General features: G+C 41.6%; 2 protein-coding genes across 2 annotated transcripts in view; one reads left to right on the forward strand and one right to left on the reverse strand.

Annotated features, from left to right (window-relative positions):
• The window catches only part of sh3gl1b (SH3-domain GRB2-like 1b), a 139,659-nt gene extending 120,550 nt beyond the window's left edge, over positions 1–19,109 (reverse strand). The window contains exon 1 of the mRNA XM_063032432.1: positions 18,890–19,109. Coding sequence (XP_062888502.1) covers positions 18,890–18,934 — 45 coding nt within the window. The 5' untranslated portion in view covers positions 18,935–19,109. The remainder of the gene's footprint in view (positions 1–18,889) is intronic.
• Positions 19,110–19,238: 129 nt separating this feature from the next.
• chaf1a (chromatin assembly factor 1, subunit A (p150)) overlaps positions 19,239–22,439 on the forward strand; it is a 60,418-nt gene continuing 57,217 nt past the window's right edge. The window contains exon 1 of the mRNA XM_063032431.1: positions 19,239–19,349. The gene's annotated coding sequence lies outside the window, so the exon portion shown is untranslated. The remainder of the gene's footprint in view (positions 19,350–22,439) is intronic.

The following is a 22,439-nucleotide window of genomic DNA, read 5'->3' on the forward strand; positions in this document are numbered from 1 at the left end:
CAGGGATCGCTCCCTACGTGACTCCCTTGTCCATTCGTTGCCCCTAATATATAGATGAATGGTAAAATCTGGAGTAGTTGATGGGAGTGTGGTGAGACTAGATTACAAACAGAATGAACACAATCAAGTCCTGATGAAGGGTCTCAGCCTGAATCAACTATTTATTCATTTTCATAAATGTTGCCTGATCTACTGAGTTCCTTCAGCATTTTGTTTGTGTTTCAGGGAAAATTAGTTGTAGAATTAAATGACACTGTAAATAAGCATTCATTGTAAAGACCAATTTGTTTTCTTTTAATGAGTTGCTGATACATGCATGCTTATTTCAGATCTTATACTGGCAGTATAAGAGTTCTCTTTGCTATCTGCCATATCATTGAACTTACATTTTTATTCAATGACTCTATTCGGTTTGATTACATCTCTTTGTAGACTAACTCCTTCAGCATTTTTCCCACTACCTCTGGATTGGCAACAAACTTCGATACATTTTATTTTTTTTATTTATGCAGCAGAAACTGCAGTACTGATCTTAAGAAGAGGTGCAGTCGACGTTTCAGGCCGAGACCCTTCGTCAGGACACTCGGCCTGAAACGTCGACTGCACCTCTTCCAAGAGATGCTGCCTGGCCTGCTGCGTTCACCAGCAACTTTTATGTGTGTTGCTTGAATTTCCAGCATCTGCAGAATTCCTGTTGTTTACTGATCTTAAGAGTCAGTTTACCAACTTGAAAATGGCCAATGTATTCCATATTCTTTAGTTTCCTATCCATTACCCAATTCCTTATGAATGGCAGCGAACATTAGTTTCAGCCTCAAAACCCTTTCTTTAATGTAACTATTTTTCATCTCAAATGTTTTTTTTGGAAATCTAAGTACACTGCATCCACAGGCCCCTCATTTCTACATACCTTGTTGCATGTTCAAAATAAAATGACTCCAGTTAAAACACAATTTCCTTTTTCCAAATCCCTGCTGACACGACCAAATCATGTTATGCTTATCACTTTCTTATCAATGAATTTCAGCTTTTTCCTGAAAATCTTTTTTAATGGCCAATAGTTCCTTTTGTCCTCTTGTTCTGCCTCTAGCGGTGCCGTTCATTTTGTATTAGTTCATTTTGTACAAAAACCACTTCCTGTTCATTGGTTTTTTTTAATACATCATTTCCTGCGTGAGTTAATTTGGATTTCGACGAAGCAAATCCTGTAGAAAGACATCCAGCTCCATCTACATTTTATTTGCCCTTGAAACAGCAATATCTTTTCACAAAGTTCTTAATAAAAACTTCTGCCTTGGGTTCTTTTTATAGAAGGTGGTACAGCTCCCTGCCTAGCTTTGTATGCAATGCACTGCGAGGGCAGCAGAGTGAAAAGATAACTCGTCTTCAAAGGCGTCGCCCACAGACTGGAGATGCATCTGAATGCCATATGCTATGTCAGCTTCTGACCCCATCAACCTCAATTGCCGAGCCCTGGAAGTCAGGTCAGAATGCGGTGGGTGCATTGATCGCAACTTTTCAATGCTCAAACTAAACTACAACTAGCATAGCTGCAGCAGGAGCCCATGCCAGAAATGAAGCAGCATATGCTAACTGCAAAGTCGAAATACTAATGGAGAAAGCACATGCAAACATGGAGAAAGCTTGTGTAGAGGCTACAGTGAGTGCATTCAAGACGACTGGATTTTGCATTACAATGAAATGTTAAGATTGATTATGTTTCTCAAGCCAGTAGAGTGCAACTTTTACCCAAAGCCAGTTGATTGACAATAATGACTGATGGTGGACCAAGGCAACACGCTGCCCTACAGCATTTTTATATCAATATTGAAATTGACCCCTTGAGAATTAATTGGTAAAGCACCCCCTGCTTATCTTTTTTGTTGCAGTTTTAATCCAATTAATCCCCGTTGAGAGATCCTATTCAGTGATAATTCTTACGACTTTCGCGTACCACAGTTCCCAAGGAGACATTGGATTGCAGAGGGAGGGAGAGTTTAAAAGAAGTAAGCATGAGCAGTCAGCACATTTTGAGTGCGATAGTTCCTGAAAAGACATCAAATTGTGCATTAATCAAGCACTTGGCCAGTAAAAAGTTAGGTTTAAGTGGAGTGGCCATTGCATGAGTGGGCCTGTGTTAGAATGTGAAGTTGAGGTTTTGGCTGATCAGAACTTCCACGAAGACAGGCACTATTTATTCTTACTTTCTTATTGCACATTTAGAGCAGTGGGAATGCCATGCAGGATAGTGGAATGCTGCTCTTGCAGGAGTGGGAAGGCAGGGACACCTCTAGTCTCCCTCAACTACAAGATGTGCATCCAGCTACAGCTTCTTTCAGACCATGTTAAGGAATTAGAGCTAGAACTCGAACTCCAAATTATTCAGGAGGCTGAGATTTGATAGACAGGGCATACAGGAAGGTAGTTACACCCAAGGTATAGAACAAAAGTGACCATCAGGAGGAGTAAAAGGGGATAGGCAGCCAATGCAGAGTACTCCTGTGGCCATTCCCCTCAACAACAGGTATCCACTTTGGATACTGGGGGATGGGGGGGGGGGGGGCGGCAGAAAATGACCTAGCAGAGGAAAACCACAGAGGTCAGGTACTGTGGCTCAGAAGGGAAGGGGGAAGAAGAAGGAAGCTGGAGAGATGGCTGATTCATTGGTTAGGGGAACAGAAAGGAGATTCTAGGGGTGAGAATGAGATTTCCAGATGCCTCCAGGGTCAGGGACATCTTGGATTGAGTCCACAGCATTCTTAAGTGGGAAAGTGAGTGATTGCAATCCACATTGGTACCAATGACACAAGCAGGAGGGGTGACGATATCCAGCACAGTGAGTTCAGAGAGTTAGGTGCTGTTAAAAGGACAGGACCCCTTGGGCTGTGATCTCAGGATTGTTACCTATGCCATGGCTACTTGAGGCCAGAAATAGGAAGCCCATACAGTTTAACAAGTGGCTAAGACGGTGCAGGATGGAGGGCTTCAGATTTTTGGATCGTTGAGCTCTCTTAGAGGGAAGGTGGGACCTGTACAGAAGGAATAGTTTGCACCTGAACTGGAGGGGGACTAATGTCCTAGTGGGAAGGTTTACTCGTGTTGCATGGAAGGGTAGGGGGTTAAACTAGAGTTGCAGAGGGATCGGAACCAGAGCACAAGAACAGATGGTGACATAGTTGTGGAGAAAGATGTTGTTAAGCCTACACAAAGTCAGGAATTAAAAGGTATAGCATAGTGGGACAGATGTTCTGAGCTGCAAATACATCAATGCAAGGAATATTCTAGGAAAGGTGGATGAGCTTAGGGCATGGATCTGTACATGGAATTATGACATTTTAGCCATTAGTGAGACTTGGTTGCAAGTGGGGTAGGGCAGGCAGCTCAATGCTCCAGAGTTCCATTGTTTTAGACGTGATAGAACAGAAGGGTTTAAGACAGGTGGGTTGGCGATACTAGTGAGGGAAAATGCCATGGCACTGCTCAGTCAGGACAGACTGGAGAGCTTGTCCACTAAGTTTTTATAAGTAGAATTGAGGAATAAGAAAGGTATGACCATGTTAATGGAATATTACTGACCACCCAACAATTCACAGGATGGAGAGGAGGAAAGTTTGTAAAGAGATTGCAGTCTTTTGCAAGGAACAGAAGGTTGTGATAGTAGGTGAATTCAACCTGGCACATATTGATTGGGACTCACATACTGTAAAATGGCTAGATGGGAAAGAGTTTGTCTAATGTGTTCAGGAAAGTTTCCTTAATCAGTACATAGAAGTTCCAACTAGACAGAAGATCTGGCAAGTGAGGATTGGGACAGGTTGGTTTCTGGCAAAGGTGTACTTGGGAAGTGTGATGCCTTCAAAAGTAAAATTTTAAGAGTAAAGTGTTTGTATTTTCTTGTCAGGAAAAATGGCAAGGATAACATTTATACCTTTTATTCTGACAGGAACATACAAACTTCTAAGGAACCTGGGATTTAGAAAGATTTTGAGGCCCTATATCAGAAAAAGGGAGTGCACAGCAGGTACAGACAGGTAAAACAAATGAGGTACTGAAGAGTATAAGAAATGCAAGAGATCACTTAAGGAGGAAATCAAGAGGGCTAAAAGGAGCTCTAGCAAACAAGGCAAAGGAGAATCCCAAGGGCTTCTACAGATAAGTTAAGAGCAAAAGGATTGCAAGGGACAAAATTGATCCTCTGCAATATCATCTATGCATGGGGCTGAAAGAGATAGGGGAGATCTTAAATGCATTTTTTGCATCTGCTTACACTTGGAAGACAGATACAGAGTCTATAGCTGTGAGGCAATGCAGCAGCGAGGTCACTGATGCTACAGAAATTGCAAAGGAGGAGTTGTTAGCTGTCTTCAGGCACATTAAAGTGGTTAAATCCCCAGGGTCTGATGAGGTGTCCCCTTGGGCCCTGGGAGAGGCTAGTGCAGAAATTACAAGGACCCCAGCAGAGATATTTAAAGCATCCTTAGCCATGGGTGAGGTACAGGATTGGATGATAACTAATATTGTTCCATTACAGGATTGGGTGATAGCTAATGTTCTTCCATTGTTTAAGAAAGGCTCCAAGAATACACCAGGAAATTATCGGCCAGTAAGCCTGACACCAGTAGTGGGAAAGTTAGGTATTCTAAGGGACCAGATACAGTGGTATGCAAAAGTTTGAGCACCCCGGTCAAAATTTCTGTTACTGTGAACAGCTTAGCGAGTAAAAGATGACCTGATTTCCAAAAGGTATAAAGTTAAAGATGACACATTTCTTTAATATTTTAAGCAAAATTACTTTTTTATTTCCATCTTTTACAGTTTCAAAATAACAGAAAAGGAAAAGGGCCCGAAGCAAAAGTTTGCGCACCCTGAATGGTCAGTACTTAGTAACACCCCCTTTGGCAAGTATCACAGCTTGTAAACACAAAATAATCTGCAGATCTGGGGACCGCTTCGTCGAGCACCTCCACTCTGTCCGCCACAACAGACAGGATCTCCCGGTAGCCACCCACTTCAACTCTGCTTCCTATTCCCATTCAGTTATGTCCATACATGGCCCCCTCTACTGCCATGATGAGGCTAAACTCAGGTTGGAGGAGCAACACCTCATATACCATCTAGGTAGTCTCCAGCCCCTTGGTATGAACATAGAATTCTCCAACTTCCGATAATTCCCTCCCCCTCCCTTCCTCTATCCCTATTTCACTCTGCCCCCTCCCCCAGCTCCCTCATGGTTCCGCCTCCTTCTTCTACCACCCATTGTTTTCAGGGCTATGATGTCAATGCTTCCCCTCTCCCACCCCTTTGTCTTTCAAATTACTGGTCTTTCAACTGATGCTACAAGCATTCTTCAAATCCTTCCCCGTCTTTCATTCTTCAGTCCTGACGAAGGGTTCCGGCCCAAAACGTCGACTCATCGTTTCTGACTGATGCTGCCCGACCTGCTGAGTTCATCCAGCGTACTGAAAGTGTTGCTTATCACAGCTTGTATACGCTTTCTGTAGCCAGCTAAGAGTCTTTCAATTTTTGTTTGGGGGATTTTTGCCCATTCTTCCTTGCAAAAGGCTTTTAGTTCTGTGAGATTCTTGGGCCGTCTTGCATGCACTGCTCTTTTGAGGTCTATCCACAGATTTTCGATGATGTTTAGGTCGGGGGACTGTGAGGGCCCTGGCAAAACCTTCAGTTTGTGCCTCTTGAGGTAGTGCATTGTGAATTTTGTGGTGTGTTTAGGATCATTATCCTGTTGTAGAAGCCATCCTCTTTTCATCTTCAGCTTTTTTATAGACGGTGTGATGTTTGCTTCCAGAATTTGCTGGTATTTAATTGAATTCATTCTTCCCTCTACCAGTGAAATGCTCCCCGTGCCACTGGCTGCAACACAAGCCCAAAGCATGATCGATCCACCCCCATGCTTAACAGTTGGAGAGGTGTTCTTTTCAAGAAATTCTGCACCCGTTTTCTCCAAACATACCTTTGCTGATTGCGGCCAAAAAGTTCTATTTTAACTTCATCAGTCCACAGGACTTGTTTCCAAAATGCATCAGGCTTGTTTAGATGTTCCTTTGCAAACTTCTGATGCTGAATTTTGTGGTGAGGATGCAGGAAAGGTTTTCTTCTGATGATTCTTCCATGAAGGTTATATTTGTGCAGGTGTCGCTGCACAGTAGAACAGTGCACAACCACTCCAGTCTGCTAAATCTTCCTGAAGGTCTTTTGCAGTCAAACGGGGGTTTTGATTTGCCTTTCTAGCAATCCTACGAGCAGTTCTCTCGGAAAGTTTTCTTTGTCTTCCAACCTCGACTTGACCTCCACCGTTCCTGTTAACTGCCATTTCTTAATTACATTACCAACTGAAGATCAGCTACCTGAAAACGTTTTGCTATCTTCTTATAGCCTTCTCCTGCTTTGTGGGCATCATTTATTTTAATTTTCAGAGTGCTCGGCAGCTGCTTAGAGAAGCCCATGGCTGCTGATTGTTGGGACAAGGTTTGAGGAGTCAGGGTATTTACAAAGCTTTGAAATTTGCATCACCTGGCCTTTCCTAATGATGACTGTGAACAAGCCAGAGCCCTAACAAGCTAATTAAGGTCTGAGACCTTGGTAAAAGTTAACTGAGAGCTCAAATCTCTTGGGGTGCCCAAACTTTTGCATGGTGCTCCTTTCCTTTGTTCACTCTAAAATTGTACAAAACAAAAATAATACACTAATCCTGCTTAAAATGTTGAAAAGAATGTTTCAGCTTTCACTTTATGACTTTTGGAGAATAGTTCATCTTCTACTCACTTAACTATTCACAGTAACAAAAATTTTGACCAGGGATACCCAAACCTTTGCATGCCACTGTGTATGAATATTTGGATAGATAGGGACCGATTGGGGATAGTCAACATGGCTTTATGCGCAGTAGGTCGTGTCTCACCAATCTTATAAGACTTTTCGAGGAAGTTACCAAATAAGTTGATGAAGACAAGCCAGTGGATGTTGTCTGCATGGACCTTAGCAAGGCCTTGCTCAAAGTCCCGCATGAGGGGTTGGTAAAGGTTCAGTCGCTTGGCATTCAAGATGAGGTAGTAAAATAGATTAGACATCGGTTTCATGGAAGAAGCCAGAGAGCGGTAGTAGATGGCTGCCTCTCTGACTGGAGGCCTGTGACTAGTAGTGTGCTGCGGGGTTCAATGTTGGGTCTGTTGTTTGTCATCTATATCAACAATTCTGATGATATATGGTAAACTGGATCATAAAATTTGCGGACAACACCAAGATTGGGGGTGTAGTGATCAGCGAAAAAACTATCAAAGCTTGCAGTGCTATGTGGACCAGCTGGAAAAATGGGCTGAAAAATGGCAGATGGAATTTAATGCAGACAAGTGTGAGGTGTTGCACTTTGGGAGGACCAAAGTGGTGAACAGTAAGGCACTGAGGAGTGTGGAAGGATAGAGGGATCTGGGCATACAGATCCAAAATACCTTGAAAGTGGTGTCACAGGTAGATAGAGTGATAAAGAAAGCTTTGGCACACTGGCCTTCATAAATCAATGTACTGAATACAGGAGTTGGGATGTTATGTTGAAATTGTGTAATACGTTGGCAAGGCCAAATTTAGACTACTGTGTCCAGTTTTGGTCACCCAGCTACAGGAAAGATATAAATAAGATCAGAAGAGTGCAGAGAAATTTTAGAAGGATGCTGCCAGAATGTAGAAGTTTGAGGGGAGATTTGATGGAGGTATACAAAATTCTGAGGGTTATTGGTAAAGTAAATGCAAGTAGTTCATGGGTGAAGAATGAAAGCTGAAATGCTTAGAGGGGAACATGAGGGGGAATGGCTTCATTCAGAGGGTAGTGAGAATGTGGAACGAGCTGCCAGCGCAACCAGGGAATGTGGGGTTCATTTCAACATTTAAGAGAAACTTGGACAGGTACATGGATTGTTTGTCCATTGTTGTCATCGATGAAGACCTCGACACCATTAGTCACTTTGAGACTGGATGCAGTGTGTCTGAAGATGACTGGTCAGGCCAATTCGGGCACAAAATGTCCTGGCACGTGTTAGGCAGACATGTGTAGGCACTGCAGTTGTTGCGCTGGTGGCTCTGGACTTGCACAGCTCGCGCTTATGTTGTGCTTCAGCAATGCGCCTTGCTTCGTAAGCTTGACAGCCCTTGTGGATAAGGCCGCGCCAGGTAGGGCGGTTTTGTGCCAGTGTTTCCCAGGTGGTCAAGCAACTTCAGGGAGGCATTTTGTGTGTCTTTGTAATGTTTCTTCTGCCCTCCATGCGAGCGTCTTCCAGCAGAGAGTTTCCCAAAAAGGAGCTGCTGGGTATGTGCTCATCCAGCATGCGGATGACATGACCTGCCCACTGGGTCCGTGCTCGTATCAGCAGTGTGTGGACTGATGGTAGACTTGCTCTAGAGAGAACTTCAGTGTCTGGTACTTCGTCTTGCCATCTGATGCCTAATATTCTGAGAAGCCAAGTCACGTGGAAATGGTTGAGCTGTCTTGCATGCCTTCGATACACAGTCCACGTTTCACAGGCATACAGGAGGGTAGTGAGCACCACGGCTCTGTCGACCTTCAGTTTTGTTGCTGGACTGATTCCTCAGCGTTCCCATACAGTGGAGTGCAGTCTACCGAAAGCGGAACTTGCCTTCACTATTCTGCAGTTAACTTCTGTATCATTGGTCACTGCTCGGGAGAGGGTGCTGCCAAGGCAAGTAAACTGGTCAACTGTCTGTAGCTTCTGTCCTTTGATTGTGATTTTCAGTTCTGTGTATGGTGGATGAGGGGCAGGATGGTGCAAGACTTCGGTCTTTTTGACGTTGATGGTGAGTCCAAAGTTGTCACAAGCCGTGGAGAATTTGTACATATTGACATGCATCTCTGCCTCTGAGCGAGCATACAAGGGGCAGTCATCGGCAAAGAGGAAGTCTCTCAGAACAGACTCCTTCACTTTGGTAATAGCTTGAAGTCTCCCCAGGTTGAAGAGCTTCCCATCCACTCTGTACTTGAGGCCGATTCCAGCATCACTGTCCTGGAAGACATCATTCAGCATGGCAGTAAGCAGCATGCTGAACGGTGTCGGTGCGAGCTCACAGCCCTGTTTGACACCATTGGTGACTGGGAACGCCTCAGATGATTCTCCGCCGTCCAGTACTCTGGCTATCGTGGAACTGGCGAACCATCTGAATGAATCTGGCGGGGCAGCTGAACTTTGACATGATCCTCCACAGGCCTTGTCGGCAGACAGTGTCGAAGGCTTTCGTGAGGTCAACAAAATTTGTGTAGAGTTCGTGATTCTGCTCCTGACACTTCTCCTGAAGTTGGCATGTGGCAAAAATCATGTCAATAGTCCCACGACCTTTATGAAAGCCACACTGTGACTCTGGCAGCAGGCCCAGCTCCAGATGAGTGACCAGACAATTTAGCAGGACTCTTGCAAGGGTTTTTTCTGCGATGGAGAGCAGCGAAATTCCTCGGTGGTTGTCCCATACTTGTCAATTGCCCTTCCTCTTGTAGAGGTGTATAATGGATGCATCTTTAAGTTCCTGAGGAATGGATCCTTCCTTCCAAAAAGACTGAACAACTCAGTGAGCTTCTCTATAAGTACAGGACCACCAGCTTTATAGATCTCTGCAGGTATGGCGTCTGCCCCTGGGGCTTTGCCACTGGATAGCTGACTGACAGCTTCCATAACTTTGGCTACTAACGGTGGGTCATCCATGGCGCTGTTGATATCGACCTGGGGAATCCTGTCTATCGTCTCATTGTTAATAGATGACGGTCGGTTGAGGACGGCTTCAAAGTGTTCAGCCCATCTCTGCAGGGGATCTGAGCCTCCTCTGTAATGAGAGTTCTACCATCTATACTCAGGAGGGGGGGGGAACTCCTGAGAGACTGAGGTCCGTAGAGACTGTTGAGGGCTTCATAGAATCGTCTCAAGTCGTTTCTGTCAGCGTATCCCTGTATTTCATTTGCCTTGGCGCCCAGCCAAGCATCTTGCATTTTACACAGTTTATTCTGAACTATCTTGCAAGCACTGGTAAAGGCGTTTTTCTTGGCAGCTGATGATGGGTCGTTCTGATGGGCACGACGAAGGCGATGCTTTTCAACAAGTCGACCCTGTATCTCCTCATCATTCTCATCGAACCAGTCACGCTGCTTGCGAGTCCGGCATTAGTGGATGAGGCTGATAAGACTGTTAAAGAGGACGATGTGGGAGATGGATGGGAGGGGTTGGCAGATTAAAGGTCCAGCAAGGACTAGATGGGCCAAAGGGCCTATTTCTGCACTGTGGTGTTCTACAATTCTATAATGAAGTTTATTTATAGAAGTCAAATGTGCAAAGGGGATAGATTTCATTTTAAGGAAGCACTGCAAATAAAGAGATAAACATGACTCTCCATTTCTTTTTAGACTAATCCATATATTTTTTAATATCTAATTGGGCAGGTTTAACATTTATAGCATCCAGTTAACTAGTACAGCCATGCTAAAGTAACAAACTATCTGTACACTAAAGTGGAAAAATTAATGAAAAAAGTGGTAAAACAATTTTTAGCACACAAAGCCACCTTGAGAAGAAGATCCCCAATTTGATTTCCAGCTTGGTTTAGCACATCTTCAGTGACTCAGCAGTCTGATTATACATATTTAGTCTAATGGAAACAGATAGCATAGGGTGGTGGCGGGAAAGAAAAAGTCAGTGTCCATGCTCCTTATCAATACCTGGTGATTCCACAACGTACCTCAAAGTTGAATAGTCAGTGCTTGTTATACTGCTTAATATCTCAAATAAAATAAAATAGTTAAGCAGTAGAGGTTTTTGCTTTTGCAGCAAGAGTTATGAGAAGAAAACAGGAAAAAAAAATAACAGCAATGGGACTGAGACTGAAAACTATACTTTAATTTATTGTAACACCTTTGAGCTTATTGACTCATCCATCATATACTGGTGGTTAGTTTTAAATTTAAACATGCGTAAAGTCAACAAAACAAAAAGTACTGGTTCCTTAGTTCCAACAAATGCAGCTCATATTTAAAAAAAAATTCTTCCATGTCCAATAATCACCACTAAAAAAGCAAATATAAATGATTTCTACCATATTGCAGTACGAGCTGAATAGTTTAGCTCATGGGGGAGCTGCGGAGCAGACTCCGTGGGCCGAACAGCCTACTTCTGCTCCTTTGTCTTATGATCTTGTGAGTTTGAGGTATTTTGTACTAGTGTAGGGAAGCTAAAATCATTAAATGACTAAAAGAGTCAGTAAATTCCATCATTAATTTCTAAGGTAAGGACACGTTTGGCACAGCTATGTGAGCCGAAGGCCCTGTATTGTGCTGTAAGTTTTCTACGTTTCTATTAGTAATACCTTTCATTTTAACATTCTACAAATTTCTGATCCATACCACCTGTCAGGAAGAGATTCTGCTGTAATACTGTATCACAATACAAAGGTTCCAATTATTTGAGTGACACTCTCAGCTGATTGGAACTTATTTATCTGAGAAATAAAGCACATTTTCAACGATTCAATGAGCAAAAAGAACTAACCCAGAAAGGTCATTATATTTCACAACAACAATGATCCAGCATTGAACCTGTCTCATCCCTGCCAGCTATGGAGCAGCACAGCAAAATAACTTTTAACAAATTAGATCAGATTAGATTCAACTTTATTGTCATTGTGCCGAGTAGATACAAAGCCAATGAAGTGCTTTTAGCATCTGACCAGAAATGCAAAGAATAGTTTGACAAGCAGAAAACAGCAAAAATAACTTATCCACTGTCTTCCTCCTTGAATAACTACTCAAAGCCCTGTTCCTCTCTGACAGGATTTCTGTTTGGGTACCTTCCTTCCCCAACCCTTTCCCATTCTGACATCAGCTTCATACACTGTTCCCTCACATCTCATTGTAAGTCTGAGGAAGAGCAGCATAATGTCCAAATAAGGACATTAGAGCCTTCTGGACATAACATCAAGTTTAACAACTTCAGATTGGCAATCCTCGACATTATATGTCATACTTACAGCATTCATACTCTTTTCTCTTTCCCTCTTGGTCACTTCACATTTTTGTCTTCATCTTCTTACAACTGCCCCAGCTGCTATTTGTCATTCACTGATGCTGATAGGTCTTTGCCGAATTCCATCACCCTTTTTGTAATTTTGTACTGTTCTTCATGCCATTACAAACATTTTCTTTTGGCTTTTTGTCACTCCCTCAATTCTTCCCAGTTTTGATCTCAGAAAGTTCTGTTTTGCTCTCCACAGACGCTACTGAGCTTGTGAATATTTTCATTATCGCCTATTGTGAGTTTCAGAGCTCCAGCACTGCAATGTTTTTCTGCAAAATGCTAAGATCCCAAATGCAAAAGAAGTAGTTCAATGTTCATCTCCAAAAAGTAAAAAAGATGCCATAGAAGAGATTAAGAGCACAATTCAATTTATGAAAGGATTCAAATCTAATAAATTAGGATCCTATCTGTTAAATTATTGAGGCCACTGATTGAGATTAACTGCATAATGAGGAAAGAAAAAATCTTCTTCACTGTTCAAAATAAAGAATTAGATGAAGGAAGGGGAGAGAAAAGGAGAGCAGTGGTGATAGAGGATTCAATATTTGGGGGAACAGACAAGAAATTCTGTAGATCAAATGCTCCCCCCCCCCCATCAATCCTTTCATTCCCAGAATCATTGACGTGGACCTCCTCTGGACCTTCTCCAATGCCTGCATATCTTTTCTTAGATAAGGGGTCCAAAACTGCTCACAATACTCCAATTGCAGTCTAACCAATGCCTTATAAAGCCTCAGTATCACATCCTTATTCTTTTATTCCAGTCCTCGCAAAATGAATGCCGACATTGCATTTGTCTTCCTTCCCACCGACTCAACCTGCAAGTTAACCTTAAGGAATCCTGCATAGGACTCCAGATCCCTGTGCACCTCTGATTTTTGAATTTTCTCCCCATTTAAAAAATAGTCTATGTCTTTATTCCATCTAACAAAGTGCATGACCATTTCTTCCTGACACTATATTCCATCTGCGACTTCTTTGCCAACGCACCCAATTTGTCCAAGTCCTTCTGCAGACTCCCTGCTTCTTCAACATGACCTGTCCCTCCACCCAGCTTTGCATTGTCTGTGAATTTGGCCACAAAGCCAATAATTCCGCCATCCAAATTGTTGACATACAACATGAAAAGAAAATGTCCCAATACCGACCCCTGCGGAACACCATTGTCACAAGCAGCCAACCAGAACAGGCCCCCTTTATTTCAATTCTTCGCCTCCTGCCAATCAACCAATGTTCTATCCATACTAGTATCTTTCCTGTAATATCAAGGGCTCTGAACTTTTTAAGCAAACTCATGTGCAGCACCTTGTGAAGGCCTTCTGAAAAAATCAATGTAAACAACATTCACTGACTCTCTTTTGTCTATCCTGCCTGTTATTTCCTCAAATAATTCCCAACAGATTTGTCAGGCAAGATTTCCCCTTAAGGAAACTATACTGACTTGGGTTTACTTTATCATGCACCTCTAAGTAGCTCGCAACCTCATCCTTAATAATGGACTTCAACATCTTCCCAATCACTGAAGTCAGGCTAACTGGCCTATAATTTCCTTTGTTGTCTCCCTCCTTTCTTACAGATTGATGTGGCATTTGCAATTTTCCAGTTTTCTAGAACCACTCCAGAAACTAGTGACTCTTGAAAGATCATTACTAATGCCTCCACAATCCCTTCTGCTACTCCTGGATCATTACGATTAGGTGCCAGGGTTAGGGATGATTGAGTCCACAGCATTCTTAAGGGCGAGGGTGAGCTGCCAAAGGTCATGGTGTACATTGGTACCAACAACATAACTATGGAAAGGGATGAAGTCCTGAAGAGCAAATGGAGAGACCAAAGAAGTTACAAAGCAGTACCAAGGATAGCAATCTTTGGATTGCTGCCAATGCCACTGAGGGTAAGGATGGATAATATGACAGATAAATGTGTGGCTGAAAATTTAAAGAGATTAAAGATTAGCTTTGTTATATGTACATTGAAACATACAGTGAAATGTGTCACTAACATCAAATCATTGGGCACTGAGCTGGGCAGCCTGAAAGTGTCGCCTTGCTGCTGACGCCAACAGAGCGTGCCCACAACTCATTAACCCTGACGGTATGTCTTTTGGAATGAGAGAAGAAGCTGGAGCATCCGCAGCAAACTCACTCGGTCACACAGAACATACAAATTCCTTACAGAAAACAGCAGGAATTAAACTCTGAAATTACAGCCCATGTTGTAATTCCGTTACTCTAATCTATAGATTTAGAGCAGGGGGGAAGATTAGACAATTGTGATCTCTTCTGGACAAGGTATGAGCTGTACAAAAGTATTACACCTGAACTCAGGAGAGATCAATGCTCTTGTGGGCAGGTTTACCAAGGGAGGTTTGAAATGGGAACCAGAATGACAGGTCAGACGATAGACCTGTTGGTGTAAGGGTAGATGCAATAAATAGAGAGAATGTGAGAAAGGATGAGCAATGTATCGGACAGAAATGCAGTTACGCTGGGTATGTTAAAATGTGTTTAATACAGGAAGTATCAGACAAAAGAGTGACAAACTTGGAGTATGGATCAGTTAAACCAATTATAATGTGTCCATTACAGAAACTTGGCTGTCACAAGCTTTGTATCCTGTCAATGTTCCATTAATGGAGGTAAATTCACAAAAGTGTGAAGTAATAAACTTTAGAAGGGCAAACTTAAAGGCAGAACACAAGGTTAATGGTGAAAACTCCTGTCAGAGAGAACATGGAAACTCCACATGCTCAGTACCCAAGATCACAATTGGATCTGAGCCCCTGGAACTGTGAGGCACCAGCGGCACTAACACTGTTGCTAATTCCCATCTAAATTGCTCCAACTGGGAAGTAAAGAATAGGTAATCAACTAACTCAGCTAAAATTTGGGAAATTCTCTTAAACTGATGAACTATTGAAAGCATTGTGGTTCAGTGCATGATAAAATAAATTAAGTCTGAATAATAACACTCCAATAACACTCAATAACTCTCCAACAACAGTTCATTGTAATAGTATTAATTTTAATAGTATAATTCTTAGTTGAGTACTGCCTAAAAGCCCCAAAGCCAGATGGTTAAATACTATTTCAATAATGGTCATAGCTACTTAGAAATTGCCTTTAAGTGTGAAATTCATGTTGCATCCAACAATATAACTATGCTAAACAGATCTCTTACCACTCATTACAAGATAACAACAAGCAAATGGGGAAATCCTCTGAAATGAAAGAACCAAATTGTAATTATTCACTTGTCTTAAGAATCATTATCAAATCAGAAGATTTTAGGTTAATGATTCTCCAGGACTCAAATACATGTTCAGGGCAAGTTCTATGCACCATCCTACAGAATATAAATTCCCTTTTGTCAAAGGCACTCAGATTGAAACTCCTCTTTTTATACACATGGACTAAAATAAATACTATAAAACTCTTTGAAGAACACCATAGGAAATTGGACATGAACTATTCAAAACATTTGATGCTTATGGCATATTATGTGAGTAATTGGCCCAAGCAAACACTATAGAAATAGCCAATTTCAGGTCTACAACAAAATACAGGCATTAGCATAACCTTGCTTCCATCTGCAAGTGAACAACCACAACACAGTTTCATAAAGTTTCAGATTTTGTTCTTGCAAATGACGGGGCAAGCAGTTCATCATCACTCCTACTTCATCAAAATATTTGCAAGCAGAATCACAATTACTCTTCAGAACATAATTCAAGTGCTTATTATCTATACACAAACCAAGATATTCAAATATATTCTACGTAATATGTACCAAAAACAGTATACAGTCAGCCCTCTGCATCCACAGATTCAACCAACCGCGGAGCAAAAATATCAACCGCGGATGGTGATGATTGCATCTGTACTGAACATGCACAGACATTTTTTTCTTGTCATTATTCCCTAAACAATACAGTATATTTACATAGCATTTACAATGTATTAGGTACTATAAGTAATCTAGAGATGATTTAAACTATACGGGAGGATGTGCATAGGTTATATGCAAATACTACGTCATTTTATGTAAGGGATTTGAGCATCCACGGATTTTGGGGTCTGCGGGGGGTCCTGGAACCAATGCCCCGCGGATACCGAGGGATGACTGTACAACTAAAATATTTTTAAAACAAGTCCGTTGCATTTGTATGAAAATACTTATTCTATTGCCAAGTGCTCTACAGACCACATTTAAAAGCAGTAAACCACATAATTAAGATCTAGTTACAAAATCCTTTTTATTCTAACTGGGAAATAATGAAATATCCTGCGTTTGCCATAGATAAACATGTCCTACTTTCTAACAGTGGCACATGTCACCCAACCCATGAAATTTTCTTTCCTGCCTAGAGCAAAGTCTTCTACATTCCAGCAGCAACCAGGAAGTTAGGAAATCATACTAGTTGCTTGGTATCTCTGCAGATGGAAGCCCGATTTATAATTCTATAAGGCCAAACCATCTCCCTAAATTAACTTCTATTTTTTAAAAAATTGACAGCAGCCTAGAACATGGATATATAACATATCATTGGAAAACTGTATGCTTGAAAACAGATATTACATAAATGAGTTGTCTTTATGTGACTGGCAGAGACAGTCTACTTAGACAACTGCATTCAACAAATAATGCTCCCCAAGGAATGTCTTGAGATTTCTTAAAACTAATGATTTAGTTTTAACTTTGCTGCTGAGTGGTTCTACTGCAGAGATCATTTTCCAGTCCGTATACATAGAACTGTACAGCACAGTACACTCCCCTCAGCCCACGGTGTTTCACCAACTTAAATAAAGCTGCTCCACAATCAATCTAACCCTTTCCTCCCAGATAACCCATTACACTTCATTTTTCTTTCATCAGCGTGCCTCTTAACAATCCCTACTGTATCAGCCTGGCCGTGCGTTCCAGTTAATTGCCACTCTGTAAACAAAAACCTACCTGACACCTTCCCTAAACTTCACTTTAGGATGTCCTCTGATGTTGGCCACTGCTGCCCTGGAAAGAAAGGTGCTGTCTGGCCACTCTCAATATTGTACACCTCCGTCAAGTCCTCTGTCATTCTCCCAAAGAGGAAAGTCCTAGATCACTCAACCTTTCCTCATAAGACGTGCTTTCTAGTCCAAGCAGCATCCAAGTAAACCATCTACACCAGGGGTTCCCAACCCAGAGTCCATGGGCCCCTTGCTTAATGGTATTGATCCATGGCATAAAAAAGGTTGGGAACTCCTGCTCTACATCTTCTGTATCCTTCCTATGACATGTGTAATTTAAGACACTAAGCCCACAAACCTGATGTCCTAAATACATTAATATCATCTTAAGCTAGTCCTAAAATTCGTTCTTATAATTCTTTTAGTAAAACTCATTTTGCAGATAGAGAAAGACAAATTCATGCCAATCTGGGATGTAAAAAAAAACCCAGAACTTTTCAAAAAACTATACTTCTCCACAGTTATCATCAAGTAGGTGTTTGGTCTACTGTTATTTCTTTGAGTTACAACAAAAAAAAGCTATTTTTCAAATATAAGACATTAATTATTCAACCATGAAGAACTTTACATCCATCTCCATTCCAGTTGTTACTCAATCTCAACAACTTTCCAGTATAGATATTTTGATAATCATTTGTAGGATTTCTGATTTTTAAAAAATCACCAAAGACATAGGCTGTCCTTTTTGCAATCACCAAAACATCAATTCATCAGATCTCTTCTTTCAACTTTAATGCCTGAAAGTGCCTAGCACACTTTAAAACACTTTAGTTAAAAGTCAATAAAATAATCTTAAGATATAAAATAGGGAACTAAGAGTCCAGATTCACCCATATGATTCTACACAACATAACCGTTCCATGGCTACTAAATCTTCCAATACTTCGTCCAAATAGTATTAACACAGCATAACATCCAATGTATCCTTGCGCAGCATCTAACTAAAAACTTTATCAAAGTAGTTATTAAGAAGAAATCTGGCGCAGCCACTCTGATTTTTCATAATTCATGAACACCACGGAAACAATACCATTTGGACTGCTTAGTTAAAGTCGAACTTGCAATTCTTTCTAGTACCAGTCGCCAGTTACTGGTTATAGTCAATTGCTATACTTTTTCATTACCCTCGGGGAATGGCAGATGTTTTGTTTGAAACGTCCAGGCAACGAGCAAGTTAACCGGGGTTGAATATTTAAGTTGTAACAGATGTTGCAAATGCTTTTCCATGAAACCACCAAACACTGTAGAATTCTCTCTGGATAACCACTATTAGAAACACACAAAAAAATCGTGGAACATAACACAATCTACTGGAAATCGATTGTGCGCTTTTCACATTAATAAAAAGTTGAAATCAATTTTTAAAATAGCAACATTATAAACAATTACGTCTAGTAACTAAAGACCTGAGGAAAAGTCAGATCTTTTTTTTGTATTTTGAGTAACAAAAACAATAATTTGTATTTGAAATAGTAAACTTTGCCGTTTCCCGTTACCCAACTAGTAAACCTTGCTGTTTCTCGTTCTCAAAAGCCCTTTGCACAGAGGAAAAAAGTTACATTCAAATAGAATGCACCGGACTAGTTAGGACTCGGTTCAAACTGCTAACCGAACCAAAAGCATCGAAAACGTTTATGCCGGGACGTGCCGGAGAGGAAGACGTTGTTGCATTGGCGCCGCAGTAACACGGCTACAGCTGGCAGCTGCAGGGTTTCTGCTACCACCGCGGCTGAGTGACAGCGGGCAGCCCCTGGGGCGCGAGTCCGCTCCCCCGCACTAGACCCCCGGCCCAGCCCGCTCCAACCGCCTTACCTGACTCGCCTTGTAAAACTGCTTCTTCAATCCCGCCACCGACATTCTCGAACACTTTTAACGAAGCGAACACGCTCCAGGGAGGAAGAAGAGGGTTTAAAAAGAACAGACAGCGGCACCTCAACCGTGCTGCTTTGGACGACTTTTTTCTTCGCTCCCGCACCAGAGCGAAGGAATTCCGACCAACAACACACACTGACAGGAATCTTACATGGCAACCGCAGCTACTTCCGGCACCGCGACAAGAAGCGCCACCCGCCGGCAGGGGAGCAGCCAATAACCGGCCGGGTCCTCCAAACGCAGCGCCACCTGCCGAAGTAAAAGCGTCCAAGCCGGGCGCCACCTGCTGCCCTGGAAAAGCCGGATACTCCATCTTCCCCTGAGTTCCTTAAGAGTACTTTTTTTACTCTGACAGAATTGTCTTTCTGGGATGTGAAAATTCGTAGAATTCCGCAGAAAGGTGAAAGATAAGTCACAAAAACATTAGTTGTAGTTTCTAAGTGTTATCGTTAAACTTTTTTTTCGCCTGTAAGTAATGCCAGATGACGGACTTGGGTCCCATGGACATCCTGAAAGTTGAGAGAAGAGTTGAGTAGTTTAAAATGGAGGGATTAAGTGTGTTTAGATACTCTATTGAATAACAACTAAAGTCTGGGACGAGAGAGAAAAACTGATTTCAGTTAAAATATTTATCTAAAGCGGCAGATTTAAGGCATTTCTGGAGCAAACCTCAAAACTCTTCGATTGAGTACAGGGAAGAAACGTTGTTTCTACTTTTGGCCAGGTGGAAATTAAGTGCTTTATTGAATGCGCCGACTCCTCTATTCTCGGGGTTGCCTCTTTTGTTTGTTTGAAATGAAATGTTTCTAATCTACATTCTGTTGTAGTAGATACACCTCCTCTGTCTTTGCTGTTGGTACTGGAAGTTATGCAGGAACTTGGTGATCAGTTTTCATGCTTGGGCTACCGTCAAATTTCAGTTTAGTAACTCAGTTTTTATTTGTCTCATCGGAGTGCATTGCTTGATGAATCTCCCTGCTGACAGTGGGCAGGATTTAGGAGTCCATGAATGTGCTGATTTTACACGTTTGACTGAGTGGAGCTCCTCCATGGCGGGTTTCCATTACATCTGAGTAGAGGCATCAGCCTGCAAATGCAATTTCAAGTGAGTTTCACTCTCTTTAGGGATTTCTTTATTGAAATTCTTGCAATCACCAATTTTTATTTCTATCTTTTAATTTCATAAAGGGAACACAAACTGATAGCTGTTGGGCAAGATAAAGAAGAACATGTGTAAAGGTTACTTTTATTCCTGTTAGGTATTTCCTCGAGATTTTGAATGTCTAGTGTCCATTCTGTTCTTTGGGGTTCTAAGTTGTATGATGAGGTTGATGTGCTAACGGGAGGCTCTTACAGAGATGTGGCAGGAAATCAGGCAGAGCATCAGGATGGGTAGGTTTTAAGGTGGTCAGTCCATCAACCACTTCTGGTTTTTATGTGCTCGCAATGTATATCTCAGACTTCTCAATACTTACCTGAATGTTTTTGCTCTTCTCTGAGCAGACATAAGGTCAGAGATTCCCAATAGTCAGTGAAAACGTTGCATTTCTTCAAGAAGGCTTTGAGCACGTTCTTGAACATTTCCCTTGTCCATCTCCTAACATTTTGTTTGACAAGTTAGAATAACGTGTTTGATTTGAGTGGCAGGTACTGATAGCTTTTAAGAGATGTCTTGATGAACACTTGAATTATAGAGTCACAGAGCACTACAGCACAGAAACGGGCTGTTCAGCCCACCTAGTCAGTGGCAAACTGGTGCCTGCCCAGTCCAATCAACCCTGCGCCTAGACCATTGCCCTCCACACCCTCCCATCCATGTACCTATACAAATTTCTCTTAAATGTTTAAATCAAATCCGCATCCACCACTTACGCTGGCATCCACCACATTCCGCCTATGAGTGAAGAAGTTCCTCTTAAATATTTCATCTTTTACCCTTAACCTATGACCTCTAGTTTTAGTCTATACCAAGCTCTGTGGGAAAAAGCCTGCTTGCATTTACCCTATCTATACCCTTCATCACTTAGGCATTGAAAGACTAAACACTGAATGATGGTCAGTTTGGACAAGCAGGCCCAATGGCCTGATTCCAAGCTGTTTGATTCTATGATGGTAGCTGACTGGAGCACAAAGGGCCCAGTGCTGATGATATTTTGCCAATGCATTTGGAGGATTTTACAGAGAAAGTTTTAATAATACTATTCCATTGCCTTGATATGCCTGATCTCCAGGATAGTCCATATCTCACCGGTAGATGGCAAGGCAGGGATCACTCCTGCCTGATCAAGGTTTTGTGCCAGCTCATATACTCCTATGGTCAATCAATCAAAGGTTCTGCCGGTGCTCTGAAGGGAATAGTGAATTTCATCATCAATATCTGCCTTTTCTGAGAAGTGGTTTTGAGAAAAATTAGATGATGTGCATCATCCAGTGTTGGGCCATGATATTTATTGTCGAAGGGCACTTTGTGAAGTAGAGGCAGGTTGCTGGAGGACATTTGTCTTGTGAGTATTGAATATGAGGCCTGTTCTCCAACACACTTCAGGACAATGATGTCCTTTGAGTATGTGCAAACACAAGTGTGCCTATAAACTGCAAATTCAATACTGAAGTTTCAGGGACCTTAGTTCTGGAGCATAATCACTGAAGGCCTGATGGCTTTCTGTTATTTCTGAGAATTATTGTCATTTCCCTTGGAGGTTTGTTGAGCAAGAAAGACTGGGGGAAATGTCAAGCATTAATCCAGTCCTGTCTGGCTGTCTTGCTGAGAATGGGTCTGCTGTACAGTTACTGATTAAGATTGTGACTTGCATGCTACTGTGAAGCAAATTTAAAATGGAGATGAATTTTGGTGGTCAGCCAAATTTCAAGAGGGTGTTTCACTGTTCCTCCTCACTGATGTAAACAATTAAGATCATAAAAGGCCATATAGAGTGGCCGGTGTTGATTATCACTGATCTGAAAGCTTACTTATTGTTTAAAGTTATTCATAACATGGAAATCCAGGACATTGGCAATTTAGAAACCCTTGCGGTTATTCATTAACATGCCTGTTCAGTGACCAAAATTCATCTTTCGGTGCTTTGTTTTCCTAAACATCTTTAATAAAAAAGCTATTAATCACATTTTAATTAGCTACTAGTATGCTTTTGGATGAAGGAAGTAGTTTCAAATTGCAATCACCCTACTAGTGTAGTTATTTTTGTCCTGATCTATCAGAAACTGAATTTTTAACATTTACGTTTTTGGATTCTGATAGACCTGCTGTATATTTCCTGCTGCTTCTTTTGACAATTTTGATATATTAAGCATCCAATCATGCTTAGTGCTAATTAACTATCCATTTCTTTTGAGCTATTTAAATAACTACAAATGATTGATTTTTTTTTAAGAACATAGGAAGTATCTGAGGACATTTTTGATTTTTTTTTTTGCTGCCCCCATCGAACCCTCTCCTTGCAACCTTACCATTGACAGCAATGATTCCTTG

This window comes from Mobula hypostoma, chromosome 24 (genome assembly GCF_963921235.1).
Source record: "Mobula hypostoma chromosome 24, sMobHyp1.1, whole genome shotgun sequence".
Taxonomy (NCBI): domain Eukaryota; kingdom Metazoa; phylum Chordata; class Chondrichthyes; order Myliobatiformes; family Myliobatidae; genus Mobula; species Mobula hypostoma.